General features: G+C 41.3%; 1 protein-coding gene across 3 annotated transcripts; it reads left to right on the forward strand.

Moving 5' to 3' along the window:
• Window positions 1-8,654: 8,654 nt before the first annotated feature.
• Window positions 8,655-15,510, forward strand: LOC102078509 (uncharacterized). Of its 3 annotated transcripts, XM_025907666.1 has the most exons (6): window positions 8,655-9,413; window positions 9,541-9,978; window positions 14,501-14,506; window positions 14,611-14,617; window positions 14,853-14,914; window positions 15,075-15,510. In XM_025907666.1, exons 1-5 carry the CDS (start codon window positions 9,377-9,379, stop codon window positions 14,854-14,856), a joined length of 492 nt encoding a protein of 163 aa, XP_025763451.1. In that variant the 5' UTR covers window positions 8,655-9,376; the 3' UTR covers window positions 14,857-14,914; window positions 15,075-15,510. The 3 variants fall into 3 exon arrangements, 2 of the variants coding, with proteins under 2 accessions (XP_025763451.1, XP_005456883.1); XR_003220342.1 differs by having other exon boundaries at window positions 8,656-9,413; window positions 14,501-14,631; XM_005456826.4 differs by having other exon boundaries at window positions 8,665-9,413; window positions 14,501-14,617.
• The last annotated feature ends 593 nt before the right edge of the window (window positions 15,511-16,103 follow it).

Below are 16,103 nucleotides of genomic sequence, written 5' to 3' on the forward strand. Positions count from 1 at the left end.
CCTGGATATGTACGCACATATGGTAACATCACAACGAGGATGTTCTTTTGTAAGTAATCTGTGTGTCATTAATACGTTTTCTGTGAATTGTTTAAAGGATTTGACAAACTAAGCACAGAAAGAAAATCAGGTCTTATATAACCCCGTACTTGTTTAATGGTCAAAGTGGCGGCAAGATTATGAATTAAAACAGAAACAGAGTTTGCACTATTGAAACCCATGCATGCATGATGTGAGATGCTTGGATTTTTGTTCCATCCCTAGAATTAAAGATGAAACTGAGCACATCAATCATGTTTTGTTTTTATTGTTAATGTCACAGTGTCTAAATTTTCACAATTTCTAGATATCTGGTGTGTTGTTTTTTTTTCATTCAGATTCCAGTGAACCTCATCACCGTGAGACTCAGCCCGACTGTGCTCTTTGCTGGATGCTCTTCTGTTCTCTCTGTCCAGCTTTTGCTATCCTCTCATCTCTCCTCTCCTCTCTTTTGATTTATTATTGTCAGAAGACAGGTAACTCCTCAATGTTTCATTTTGTCCTGTTACTTTTTATCACTTTATTTCTCTGATCATTTGCACATCACTATTAAATTGAGTTTTTGAAAAAAAACTGGGGAAAAAGTGGCTGAATAAAATGAATGTATCTTTTAATGTATTACCATAATTAATATTCTGATATATTTTAATATTTATTTTATATTCATTTTAATTACATGTTGTTAATTTCTGTAGCTAAGGAACCTCAAGTTGATGAAAAACCGTATGGCAGAAGAGACCAGACTACAAGAAATCAGGTGATTAATGGCTTTCATCAGTCTTCACATTCAATGATATGATATCTGTATACTACAGCTACTATTTATTTTCTGTAGTCATGATGATCAAGATATTGAGCAGTAAATTACATTTATCATATTACACAAGTACATCATGATACATCTAAATTATTATGAAATCTTAGGATGACGAAGTGTATTATGCTGCTGCATTGGAAATCCATCAGGCATCACAGAGACCAAAGAAGAAGAGGACAGCCCAGATTTCTGATTTCAGCACCTACTCTGCTATCAACACTTGCACCATGTAATAATAATGATGTTTTTTCCTCCCACAGAAATGACAAAGAAATGTCTATGTCTGGTTATTGTTATACAGTGGGAAAAAAAAGCTACAATCTTTAACTTACCGATATGCTCTGACATGAACAAAACTAATATATACGATTTGACAACATGAAAAAATTGTTAAAATTACTAGCTTTTTGTTGTTGTTGTTCTTTATAGTTCATAAGTGTGTTTTATTACACACACACACACACACACATACATATTGTAACGTTCTCAAGAACCAGACGTTTTGATCTCAGTTTGTCCGTTTATTCAGTAACACAGGCAAACGGGCCGTTAACTCAGGGGAGAGGGCCCTCGTACAATCCCTCACTTCAGCCACTGCAGTCACACAACAGCAAGGACCCCCCTCCCCTTCCTGCACACATTAACTCCCTTTTTCCTGCAGCACAACCAAATATGTATCTTAAAGAAATAACAACAGCGTGCAGAGATAAACAACCTGTCACTGTAAAATAACATTTAACCATCGTTACACTGCCCCCCCACCAATAAGTTCCTCATCCCCGAGGAAACAACACAGTCTCTGAGGCGGGGGGGTAGTCTACGTACCCTCCTTGACCTCCTGAGCCCCTGGGGGGTAGACGGAGCTTTGGGGCTTTGAGGTGAAGAGCCCGAGGGAGGGGAATGCAGCTCCGGCCAGGGGTCCCTCTGTGCAGGGTCATGGGGGCTCTGTACACGTCCCTCGGGGAAGGAGGGGAGTGACTGTCCTCTATAGGGGGCCATCCGGTCTCTGTGCAGCGTCACTTTCCTCCCTCTAGGAGGCAACTGCACCCTGTAAACAACTTCCCCCACTCGTTCCAGGACGCTGCAGGGCCCCACCCAGCTGCTATCCAGTTTAGGGCACCGTCCTTTCTTTCTCTTTGGACTGTAGACCCACACCAGCTCCCCAGCACGGAAGTGTGTCCCCTTAGTAGTCCCGGCCTGGTGGCGCCTCTGGCGCATCTGGGGGCTTCCCAAAAGCCAGCTCGACAGGAGTTCTCAGCTCTCTCCCTAACCTAACATGAGCAGGGCAGGCGTACATTGGGTGGAGTCTTGCACTGCCGACCTGTAGGCCATGAGGGTAAGGGGAAGATGGCAGTCCCAGTCCTGTTGGTGAGGTAAGGATGGCTAACTGCTGGGCCAGCGTCCTGTTAAACCTTTCCACCAGTCCATCGCTTTGGGGGTGAAGTGGGGTGGTGCGGGTCTTCTTAATCCCAAGGCGTTCGCACATGGCAGCAAATACCTTGGACTCAAAGTTACGCCCCTGGTCACTGTGGAGGGTCTCTGCTGTTCCAAAGCGGCTGAACATCCCCTCCACTAATGCATCAGCGACAGTCTCAGCCTCCTGATCTGGGATGGCATATGCTTCCGGCCACTTGGTAAAATAGTCCATGGCCACAAGGACATAGCGGTTTCCTCTGTCTGTAAGAGGAAATGGGCCCATGACGTCCACAGCTACTCGCTCCATTGGAGCTCCTGCTGGTTGCTGCCGAAGTTGAGCCCGGGACTGGTCCTGTGGCTCTTTGTGCGAGGAACATACATCACAGCTGCAGCAAAAGTCTACCACATCCCTCCGCTGCTGACCCCAGTAGTAGCCCTGGCGCAGGCGGCGTAGGGTCTTGGAGACCCCAAAGTGGCCAGAGCCAGTGCTCCCATGGCAGGCTTCCAGCACAGCTGACCTCAGCGACCTTGGCACCACAACCTGCCACCTCTCCTCCCCTGTGGCGGGATCCTTCCAGGCACGCTCCAACACCCCCTCCTTCAGCCTGAGAGCATTAAACTTGGCCCACAGCCCCCTGGTACAGATGGAAAACCCAGTGACCTCATCCCAAAGAGGTCGCTCCTCCCTCTCCAGCCACTGCAGGACTGGCATCAGGTCAGTGTCTTTTTCCTGCCGTGCCCTCCACTCCGCTGCATCCACCACCAGAAGAGCCCTGCAGGCGAGCTGTGTTGCTCCGTCCATTGTTGTGAGTTCCTGCTCTGTCTCCTCTTGCTTCTCACAGTAACGGCAGCCAGCTGCAGCACATGGGCGGCGAGAGAGGGCGTCTGCATTAGAATGGTGCGTCCCTGCTCTGTGCTCCACAGTGAAATTGAAGGCCTGGAGCTCCTCCAGCCAGCGAGCCACCTGTCCCTCTGGCTCCCTGAAAGACATCAGCCACTGGAGGGCGGCATGATCAGTTCTGATAACGAATGATGTGCCACACAGGTAGTACTTAAAGTGTCTTACCCCTGCCACCACGGCCAGCAGCTCTCGTCGAGTGACACAGTAGTGCTGCTCACTCCTGTTCAGGACCCGGCTGAAGTACGCCACCACCTTCTCACCATCCGGCCCGACCTGCGACAACACAGCTCCCTGCCCCACATTACTTGCATCAGTGTCCAGGACAAAAGGCAGGGTGGGGTGAGGGGGGGCAAGGACTGGGGACTCTGTCAGCGATCTGCGGAGGGTGTTGAATGCCTGCTGACAGTCCTGGGTCTAGATGAAGTCACGGTCTTTCTGCAGCAGGCGGAAGAGTGGTGCAGCTATAGAGGAAAAGCCCTTCACGAACCTCCTGTAATAAGACGCCAGTCCTAGGAAGCTTTTGAGCTGTTTCTGGTCCGCTGGTGTGGGCCACTCAGTAATGGTGTGAATTTTTTCCTCCAAAGTGCTGATGCCCTCATGACCCAGCTTATAACCCAGAAACTCCACCTCCCTCCTCATGAAGTGGCACTTGTCGGGGTGCAGCTTCAGGCCTGCAGCTGCCACCCTTCCCAACACTTGTCTCAGGGCATCCAGGGAAGCATCAAAGGAGCTCCCGTGTACTAGAAGGTCATCCAGGTAGACCAGGCACCGTTGCCGTGGGACACCAGCCAGCACACTGTCCATAAGCCTCTCGAAGGTAGCAGGAGCGTTGCAAAGACCAAAGCTCAGGACTTTGAACTGCCATAGTCCCCTGTTGGTGCAGAAGGCTGTCTACGGTCTGGACTCAGGGGACAGTGGCACCTGCCAGTAGCCACTCCACAGGTCAAGGGTGGAGAACCAGGAGGATCCGGCTACTAAATCGAGAGACTCATCAATCCTGGGAAGGGGGTAAGAGTCATTTTTTGTCACTTTGTTGAGTGGTCTGTAGTCCACACAGAAACGCATCCTTGGGCTGTTTTTCTTAGGCACCATCACCACAGCGGAGGCCCACGGGCTATCAGATGGCTCTATGATGCCCGCCTTCATCATTTCACCCAACTCTCTGTCAGCAGCCTCCTGATGAGCCAGGGGCAGGCGGCGGAGGCGCACTTTAATAGGCTGGGCATCCCCAGTCTCAATGACGTGCTCTACCAAGTGTGTCAAGCCAACATCACTTTCTTTCAGGGCAAAAATGTCTCTAAACTCTTTTAGTACCTGCCATAGACTCTCTTGCTGCTGTGGAGTCAGCCCCTCACAGTTCTTTGACCAGATGCTCCTCACTGCTGAGAGCCTCTCCTCCTCCCCCGCTTGCTGCTCTGGTGGCGGGTATGCGGGGGTCTCCGAGGTGGAGGTGGACGCTGCGGCAGATGCCGGGCAGACCGGGGGAGGAATAAGCTGCACCTTCTTCCCATCAGGGAGTATTAGGAAGCCTTTGCCCAAGTCCAGTACCCCACCAATGGCTCGCAAAAAATCCAGCCCAAGGATGCAGGCGTCCTGCATGTCAGCCACCCAGGCAGTATAATGCACACTGAGGTTCCCCACCCTAAACTGGAACACTCCCCTCCCTCTAATCGGGGCCAGGTCACCGGTCACAGTCTTAAGTTGCACATTGCACACAGTTGCACAGCAGCTCCGGTTGGGACGACATCGGGTCGGACAAGCGTTGCATTGGACCCTGTGTCCAGAAGGGCCGTACAGGACACCCCCGCAATCATCACTGGAACATGGCAAAAGTCGCCAACCTGGGTCCAGCCCACAGCGATGACTGCACCGGGTGGAAATGGCGGTGGTGTGGGGATGTTGTTCTCCCTGGCCCGTGTACTCCCACCTACACGGGCCCGTGGGCGTTTCCCTGAACCGCCGCAAGCTTGGGACACTGCCTGATGAGGTGTCCGACCTGTCCACATCCCCAGCAGCTCTGTGGTCGGCGGCGTGGGCCAGCCCGAGGGGAAGCCGACTGCAGAGCAGCCGTCTGAACCAAACTGCACAGGCCCGCTGGCATCTCCATCTGGTGCTGACATAGCCGTCACCACATGTGCGTCATCAGCGCCCCCAGAGGATCCTGCAAGCATCTCCCTCTCCAAAGCCAGTTCCAGGGCTGCACTGAGTGTGGCCGGTCGAGCAAGCTGAGTTTGCATACGGAGCTCTTTAGGGCTCAGGGCCTGCAGGAACTGGTCCCGAGCTAACTCCGCCTGCACTGATGGTGGCATGCTGTCATACGCCCTCCGGCAAAGACACTCGACTTCATGGGCCAAAATGCGAAGGGGCTCTCCTGGCAATCTGCGTCTGTTGTGGAACTCCAACCTCAGCAGCTGGTTATACTGCCCGAAACGTCTCTGAAGTGCCCCAACCAGAGGAGCATTATAATCTCCCCTTTGCTCCTCGGTCAGCAGCAGCAGGCATGCAGCTGCATCCTCACACAGGCACAAAGCCAACTGGAGAGCTTTATGTTCCTCAGACAAGCCAGCTGCAACAGCTAACAGCTCAAACTGTGCAATAAACACTTCCCATGGCGTCTTCCCGCTGAACTTAGGCGTTTTTATGTTCGCCGCAGCTTGCTGGGCGCCGCCATGTTTGTTTACATCACATGACAGCAACAGGGTGTCGGGCGTTTTAGGTGGTCTTTCTTCACTTCTGACACCAGTGTAACGTTCTCAAGAACCAGACGTTTTGATCTCAGTTTGTCCGTTTATTCAGTAACACAGGCAAACGGGCCGTTAACTCAGGGGAGAGGGCCCTCGTACAATCCCTCACTTCAGCCACTGCAGTCACACAACAGCAAGGACCCCCCTCCCCTTCCTGCACACATTAACTCCCTTTTTCCTGCAGCACAACCAAACATGTATCTTAAAGAAATAACAACAGCGTGCAGAGATAAACAACCTGTCACTGTAAAATAACATTTAACCATCATTACAATATTTATATATATATATATACAATATATATATACATATATATTAGTGCTGTCAGCGTTAATCTCGTTAACGCCATAACTGCATTAACCCGCAAATCTGTGTTTGGGTTGTTGGGCTGTTGAGTTATATTAGCTATGATATTAGTTATATTTATATCAGTTATATAATTCTGCATCATTTATTTTTACCTCAATGTTTATGAACTTGCCTCAACTGTCATATAATGTCTATTTATCCTCTAAGTCAGCATTATAAATGATCTTGTGGCCAAACTTTGTTAGCATAATGGGTTTAAAAAAAGAACTTCAGAGTGACATTTCTGCGGTGTAATTCTCAGGTGATATTTCTCATTCAGCTCACAATCAAAATGTTTTGTTTGTGGTATTGGACAAAAAGGTAATATAAAGCAATCACTGTAGTAGAAACCAGTGCTCTAGAATATTTTTCGGGAATTATTGTCAAATCTGAGAACAAACATCATAGCTTAGGAAGGTTAATTTAGAACAGTCATAAAAAACAGCCACATAAAAAATTCACATAAAAAAATACAGCAGCATCTAAAAATTTGAGTTTTGACTCAATTAAAATAGTTATTCTTCTCATTTCTAATAGAGTAATAAGTAACTATTTCACAAGTATTTTTGTCATAAACATAAATGTACAGTAACTTAGCAATGGTGATTGGTACAACAGAAAATCCTTAAATTTGCTAAAGTTTTCTCAGATGAAGGGAGATGAGGGTATTATTGAAAAACATCAACCTGAAGCTCATTGGTTTCCAGTACAGATTTTATGTATGTGATTTTACTTAGTCTAAAGTGAATTTTGATTCCTAGCTGTCCTCCAGCTAGCGTATTTCAAAATTGACAAGTGAATGTGGATTTTATTTTACCAAAATAACTACACATGAATATTTGTGAGAAGTAAACTGGACAATGTGGGAAATCTTGGTGAAGTTAATTACCTGGACACAAGATTTGAGACAAAGCCTTAACTTTTTATAGGTTAGCTGGAACAATATCCCAGGTCTCAACAGCTAAGAAAGGCCCCTCCTTTTAGACAAAATCCATATATCCAAGTCAACAGATTATAACCGTTCCTCTATGTGTTCCTGATAACTCCTCTATTAGTCATAAATACGCCAAAATTTATTCATGCAGGGTATGTTTTATCTTCCTCTATTCATAAAAAAAATTCCCTATGTATTGAATTTTAGCTGCACGTTTTTTGAAACTACAGTAATTTCAATAGAAGATTTTTCTGTAAAATTTTGATGGTGAAGGTGCATGCTTGGAAATATATTGCTTGTCTTTCGGGACCTTGCTCTCTGCCATTTGTGCAAAACACGCTTCCACCTGCTCCACCTGACATCTTTAAGCCAAACAAAAAGGTGCACAAAAAAGAAACGAAAGAAGAGAGCAGCACTAAAACATAATTATTTATATTTTCAAACTGTAATTGCTTATTGCTATATGATTTATTTTTGCATTTACAGTGCATGTGTGTATATGTGTGTCTTTGACCATGTGTGTGTATGTGTGGGAGAGAGACTGAAAATAAAAAAAGGCAATTCTAAGACTTTTGAAAGTCAGAATTTTAATAAAAACCAGTAAGCCCCAAACTGTAAGAATCTAGTATATTGCAGACACAACATTAAAGGTCTCAGTCCAGAAGAGGTTCTAGGAATAGTTTAAATACTGTGCAGAACCCTCAAACTTGATAGAGAACCCATGTTTAAGGAACATGGCGACAATGTAGGATCAAGTTAACAAGGTCCCAGTCTCACAGGCTAAGAGACCAGTCCATTCTGATCTGGCAACCACCAGTTGTGAAGAAACTAGTAGATGACTGCCTCTTCCTCTTGCTATGTGCAGATCTGCTTTATCTGCAGATTAATCTGATTAGCTCACTTAATTACAAAACTTTACTTAAAGGATAAACAGATTTAGTAAAAATGTAACTCATGTTAATACTAATGAAAGTGGTTTTATTCATTTTCCTTGTGAAAGCACTTTCACTTTTAACCTAGCCACACAGTCTACAAGAAGTTACAACAATGTAAAGTTGACAGTAAACCCAGCGTTAACAACCCCCGTTCTGTGAAAGTCACAGGAAACCCACAATGGTAAACAGCCCCTCAAAGCATGCACAAACCTGCATGCTGTTGAACCAGTAATAAGTAAAGAGTGTGATTTGTTTTATTTTCAGTAGTTTAGAATATATTTTCAAAAAACACATCAAGTTAAAGCATACACAAGCCAGGAGGTAGCAGGTATATGTATATATATATACATATATATAGCCTCCACCCAAGTTATTTGGGTGGAGCCCAAACCAAAATAGGGATAGCTCAGTAGGCAGAATGGCCACCCCATGCTCGAAAGGTCAGGGGTTCGAATCCACTGAATGGCTACCCTGAGGTACCCCTGAGCAGGGTACCATCACTACACACTGCTCCCCAGGCGCTAGATTGGTGACTGCCCAATGCTTCACTGAGTGAATGGGTTAAATGCAGAGAGGAATTTCCCCAAGGGGATCAATGAAGTATACCTTATTACTCCTATCTTGCATAGATAATATCAATCAGAGGCTTATGCAATGGTCATTATTGCTGCCAAATTTTAACACTGAGTTTACCACATAAAGGGAACCAATAACATAATGTTAGATGCTCTGTTTGGAGGAGAATCTTAAATCAAAAAATTCAATATTCGTTTTTCATTCTGTTTGTGCCTTACAGCTTTGCTAATGTGGACAAATTTCCCTTATTTATAACCCAATAGAGAGCAACTTCTTCAGATTCCATTGATATAAAAGATATTTGTGCATGACCAGAAAGTCTAGGTATGTATAAATATCTAAAATGCATGTATAAATTGATTTTAATAAAGGCTTTCAATAAAGTGTGAGGCTTATTAATTTTATTTTGAGGTGTGTCTTTTGTTGTTTTTCTTTCTTTCTTTCTTTCTTCCTTTCTTTTTTTGTTTATTTTTGGAAAATTAGTTTTCAGGTTACCATCATAACTTCACTTGGTGTTGCACCTATAGAAAACAACCACGAAGAAATGTTCCATTCAGCAGGCCAATCACAACTTACATTTCCTTTAATGGAAAAATGTGCATGGGTCATGACATCTGTTAATAGGAAGTGTTGTTGTCTTCTAACTCCAGGTTATCGTCATTAGACATGGACGGGGTGCATGCATTTCTGGTTGTTCTTTTAGGTAAATCATCTAAACATTTTGAAGATATTAATTTTGGTCCCATTTTAACAATGAACATTTTGAATTCTGAATGTTTGAAAACTGTGTATATGTGAACTTTTTTTTTTTTTTTTTTTGTATCTTCCAGGAGCTTTATCTTCCAGTCAAGAGCTGAGAAATGCATCGCTGATAGAGATGAGAGCGAGACCAGGAGAAAACATCACTCTCTACTGTGATTGTAAATCATCAGTTGGAGTCTACATAGTGTGGTACAGGACTTGCTCTCATGAGAAGCAGCCTTCCCTGGTATTAAGAACCCAGCTTGATCGGAGATGTCCTGATTCACACTCAGATCGTCAGTCTGCTTTCTTCAATCTCCTGAATCCATTTCCCGATTTTCATCTGGTAAAGAACAATTTATCTCAATCTTATGACCTACTGATCACAAACATCACTGAGACTGATGAGGGCCTTTACTACTGTGGAACTGAACATCCCAAGGTTAAAGATGAAGCAAAAATTATCCAAGAATATGTGTACACATATAGTAATATCACAACAAAGATCCTGCTTCATAAGGATTCTGGTGAGTCTTGTCTGTGCATTTTTTTTTAGCCCTCTAAAAAACTAACAACATTTTATAATGGGCAGTTTAATGGTTTAGTGGACAGTAGGTAAATTATTATGATGATTTGCATGCCACCAGAATACTTTTGAAATAAAACAAGAAAGATGCAATTTTTATGCTGTTATCTTTTGACAAACGTAGTTGTAAATGAAATGCACATTTTTTGTGTTTACTTTATGGTGTTTTAAGACTTCATCTCTCAGAATGCTTGACCAGGCCTCATTTTATTTTTTAAAACAAGTTAAATACAGCACATTCTGGGTTATCCCCTTAATTTAAACTACATCTGTAAAAAGCCCTCATCTTTGTTGCTAAAAGATGAGCCTGATTTTAGAATGTAGGTAAAAATGAGAACTTTCATACTGTACAACTTCTTTTGAAGTTGTAAACCACCTATCTTGCAAGGTTATATGATCCTTAAAAGTTTACCTAAATGTTGATGTTTTTGTGAGTTATTATAAAACCTAGAGAAACCCATTGTACTCTATTTTCTACTTTATTATGATAATTCATAGACAATTAGTTTTGCTTTTGAAACTATCATATAGCCTATATCATATATCATCAGTCATATATAGTGATGTTCAATGCTGGCAGTAGAGCAATGGAACAAAAATTAAACTTGGGTTTTAGATTTTGAGATCACTTAAAAACTGATTTGGTTGCAAATTTTAACAGGAGGTAATATGTTTATTTCAAACATAAACCTTTAATATCACTTGCTCCTGTACTCAAAAGTTGTAGTTGGTGTTGAGATTCACTGTCCACAGCCTAGATAGCATTTGGCTTAATCTGAGCTGAAAGCAAAAAATCACAGAGGGTTCCTCCAGTTTATTACCCTGATATTAGAAATAATAAAATAATCATTTCAATTTATGACAACAAAAAAGAAACATGCCATATCTTATTCTTCTTTTTGATTCCGATGCTTTGATTAATGATTCTGAGAAAACATAATAGAGTGAGATAAGATAGACTAAGAAATTACCAAAATTACTTGAAAAACCATTTGTCTAATAAAGCTCAAATTTCTTTGTCTAATAAAATTCTAAATATTCTATGGTATTCATTATACAGTGTTTACTTCTTTTTAGGTGGCTGAAGCAATAATAATTATAATATAGAAAATTTAACATATGATAGAGCCTGCACATAGAACATGTAGAGTATTAATTTACACCTATACACCTTAGTAACTTAGCATACGCATCCAGATTTCTTTGCCTTTAAATTTCATTATTTGGGAGTCATGTAGCTTGTTCCAGCTACCAGAAATTTGCGTACACTGATCATGGGCATAGACGTCATGGTCATTTGTAGACCTTATATTCATTTTTTTGATCAGTTCTTTTTTCATGGTGGAATAATTGTACAGTATACTTCTGTAATTACTTACAAAAATGAGAACTGGGTGCACAATTTGAATTTATTTTGGATTTTTGCTAATTCACACAGGTCAAAATTATATGTACAGGTTCAAATATGTACAGTGGTGGCTGTAACACACTACTGTAATCACATTATCATTTTCAGTAAGATTTTACCATACAAATTCAGTAATGCAGTACACTACAGTTACAATTATGTTGTCACTTGCAAGGTCCATTAGTTTGCTGCTTGGCAGGCAGAGAGAAAGATAAAAACATTCACACATTGTTACAATCAGGTGATTTCAGTTCATGTGTGGGATGAGAAAACTGGTGGAGCAGTACAGCGTTACAGCTTTTGAGGAATTAATATGTACATTTATGTTTATTGCACAAAAGGACAAGAGCGCGATGGTCAAGCTGAAACTGCTTCTAGGACAGAAACAACCACATTATACTGCTATCACAACATTAACTCTTTGCAAGCATCTACATAGACAACATGCTAAAATAAAAAGCTAGCCAAGAAACGAGAGTAATTTTAAAGCTGAGAACATACTGACTGCTCTTCAACAGGTACGAAAAACAGTGATGAGCACTGAGGCTACTAGTTTCCATTTCTACCTGTTCATGTTTCTAAAGTAGTGATGTGTTGGTCGCGAACGAAACGGCTCTTAGAGCCAAGTCTTTGAAGTGAACGACGCGAGCCGGCTCGTGGGGTGTTTTTTTTCCCCCTTTCTTTCACCCTCTCTCTCGCACTTTTTTCCGCTTCACTCCGCACGCGATCCTTGTGCTTTGCGCTGGGAAGAGGGGGGAGGGGCGGTAGTTACACTCGCAGTAGCACAGGAACAGAGCAGGAGGGAAAGAGAGAGAAAGAGAGCCAGGGACGACAATGTCACATTAGAAAGGTGTAGTAATGGTCCACAACTATTTTCAGTTGCGGATGATAAAGGATTCAGAAAGTTTATTCATGCAGGCCCATATGACAGATAATGTACATGTTCTTTTTGTTTTCATATTTTAATTTATATTTAATTGTGTTGTGGTTTGCAATGTTTTGTGATGTTTGACTTTATATTTGTTTAAAAGGAAAAGCTGAAAATTTAAATACTTAAAAGTTGAAATGTAAATAGTTGGTTTTTCTATTATATGATTTATTTATTACATTTTATGTGGAGTGAATAAATAAAAGTATATTTATGGTGGCCCCCAGAGACAAAGCACGTACAAACTCCAAAACACATACGAACTCCAAAACATGTACAAACTCAGAAGCACGTACAACTCCAAAACATGTAAAAACTCCATAGCACGTACAAACTCCGAAGCACGTACAAAACACAACAGAAGTGCTCCAGAATGCTAGGCGCAGTATTGAGCTTTTGTTACCTAGTGGCTACACAAGCCAGGAAGTACCAATGACCGGATTTGGTGTGTGGTAGTAACAGGTAAATGAACATTTTTTTTTAATTATTTGAATATATATGAGTGCTTGTGTATAAATACACAAACAATACACATATGCTTTCAATTGTGTAATTTAAGTGATCTTGGTAGCTCTGTTTTGGAAGTTCAGTTAACACTAGAAATATGTTTTGGAGTTTGTACATGCTTTGGAGTTTGTACGTGCTTTGTCTCTAAAAAGAGCCGGCTCTTTTTAGTGAGCCGAGCCGAAAGAGCCGGAAATCCCATCACTATTCTAAAGCAGAATGACTGTGTCGACCAATTTATAGTTTATTTGAGCTGGTTATCATCTTTGCTTTGTGTTGTCGGCTTTGTGTTCACACCTAAAAACTAAAAGAAATATTGTACGTGTGTCCCTATTAACATAGGGATTTGTGTAGGAGTGTGGCTGGTTCTTATCAGACGAAGTGTTTTAGGTCATTTTATGGAGTAATGACTAGCTAATGTAACATAAGAGTAGAGTAACAAATAATTGTTCCTGGCAAGTAATTAAGCAAAGCATAGCATTACTTTCAAGTAAAGTAACAAGTAATCTGTGAATAAGTGGTGCTGAAGGTTCTACAATGTCTTTTAACCGGACAAGGTCGAGGCATATTAACATCTCATTAGTGATCATGACTGACTAGATCTGGCAGTTTCTTTTTGCGAACATAATTTGTGCAATAATTAAACGATATCAATTTATTTTTTAGCGATCTTTGGATTGACCAATACTCAGAACAATGGGAAAGTCCAAGGAATTCAGTGAAGATTGTATAAGTAGGAAATGTCGCTTGAGACATTTCTATATGACTGCAGAGTCCAAGATTAACAGTTTAAACAATTATAAATAAGTCCAACTTTTTGCCAAGGAAGAAGACCCAGACTTACCCTGAGATAAGAGGAATCTGGTTAAGATGTTCAGGAACAACTCAGTGCTCAAACATGCCATGAACTGAAAACTGCTCAAACGCCAGTATCGCTGCCCACAGTGAATTGTGTTTTACATTGCCATTGACTGAGAAGTTGTCGACCAATAAAGAAGTCCCGACTCCAAAATCAACATCTTCAGGCTCGACTGAGATATGCAGCTGCCCACAGAGACTAGCCACATACCTGATGGATAAAAGTTTTTAAGTCATACAAGAAAAAGATTTGGCCACAATATCAAGAGGTTTATTTAGAGGAGTAACTGTCAAACATGAAGGTGGTAGCATCATGCTCTGGAGCTGATTTATTGCTAATAATACTCGTATGTTGGACAAAGTGCAAGACTACAGCCAAATTCTTTGACTCCACCTCAACAGCTATACGGCTGAAATACAATTGAACGTTCCAATAGAACAATAATCACTGAAAGCCCCAAATTACCATGATATTTGTGCCTATAATGAGTTTATGTGAACCACAACTGTAGAAAGCATATCCCTCTACACTAAAGAATCATTAGGTTAATGTCACATATTCAACAAACAGAACTGGAGTAGTGTCACTGAAAGTCATGCACAATGGTGCATTACACTATCTGCAATATTTCTTACATGTGATGCCATAGGCTTGGATCAAGAACTTTTAAGTGTTTCATTCCAGAGTTTCTAAATTGGCACAGTTTCTTGTATGCTATCCTCAGTCTACACAAAGAGCTAACCTCGATAACCTCTGTTTTTCAGTTTCAGGTGAGCCCTGTCATGAAACTTGTTGGACGCTAATTTACTCTCTGTGTCCAGCTTTTGCTGTCGTCTCATCACTTCTCTCCTCTCTTTTGATTTATTACTGTCAGAAGACAGGTAAGTCCTCAATAGTAAGTCATTTAATTTGTCTACCAAATTATTTTTATCTCTTTATTTCTGTGATCATTTTACCATCATGATTAAATTAAGTTTTTGTCTCTAAAATAGAATTTTATTTTCAGTTTCTCTGTAATTCTGATATTATAATTTTACTGTAATTTTTCTTTAATCTGCTTCCAACTGTTTTCTTTTGGTGTACTGAATTATAATAACACTATGTTAATTTCTCTAGCTAAGACACCTCAAGATGATGAGAAAAGATACAGCAAAAGAGTACAGAAACGACTGAATGAGGTAATTAAGAACTTTTTTCAGTCTTTATATGTACTGATATTTAATATTTATAATACTGCTAGCATTTATTTTCTGTAGCTGTGCCTCAGTAATGTTTAGCAGTGAATTACTTTTAGCATATCAAATCAATAGATAATTCTAAATACATATGAAACTTTAGGATGAAGAACTGTGTTATGCGGCACTGGAATTCCGCCAGGCGTCACAGAGACCAAAGAAGACGACAGCCCAGAGTTCAGATTTCAGCACTTACTCTGCCATTAATACTGACGGCATGGAGTGACCCCATCGGTGCAACAAGCTGTATAATGAATTCTATATTCTATACTTATCTTTTATACTTATCCTGTTTGTGCTTATTAATGTTTTGTTCATCACAGTGTTATCACAAAGGGGGTTATTACATCCCTCAGGAATTACAATGCTTAGATCTTTGAAAGTAAAAATATATTTACTTTGTTTGCCAAGAGGATAGTGGTATAATGCCATAGTCTTTAACTTAGATATGTTGAACAGTTCTGCTTTACTTTTTATATAAGCAATTTGATACATCTGTAAAGTTGAATACAAATGTAATTAAAACCATTTCCATTGTATTTCCATTGTTTGTGATTATTTTTAATTTTTCTTACTGTTGGTCTTGTGAACTACTGTGGATGATTCAGCCAAAAACATTAAGTGACTTGAGTTTTATTTTATTTTATTAACAGATTATATGAGTTGGTAAGGTGGAAAATTGGTGGTATTTGTTCTAAACAGCAAGCTTAAATAGTTACAAGTAAAAAGACAACTCTCTGAAATGAAGTTACTGTGAAAAACATTCAAAATGTGGGTTTACAGTGCAACAGAAGCGTGACTACTGCATCTTGTAGAACTTGGATTTTCACATGGATAAAACAAAATGCATTGTTTAAAAAATTCCTGTCAGCTAAGATCAAGGAACTGGGGCTACAGTTTGCATGCGCTTACAGAAATTGGAAAATAGAAGATTGGAAAAATGTTGCCTGGTCTGATTCTCGTATCTTAATTTCTGCTGCAAAATTCACACATCATGTTTAGAATTTTGTGTAAACTTTCAGGCTGATGTAGAGTAATTGTGTAGGGCAGTGGTTCCCAAACTTTTTTGCTAGGCTCCCCTTTGTTTTACAAGACCCCCCCCCCCCCCCCCGCACAAACACATCCTCCAATC

The sequence above is a fragment of the Oreochromis niloticus genome, linkage group LG6 (assembly GCF_001858045.2).
Source record: "Oreochromis niloticus isolate F11D_XX linkage group LG6, O_niloticus_UMD_NMBU, whole genome shotgun sequence".
NCBI lineage: Eukaryota > Metazoa > Chordata > Actinopteri > Cichliformes > Cichlidae > Oreochromis > Oreochromis niloticus.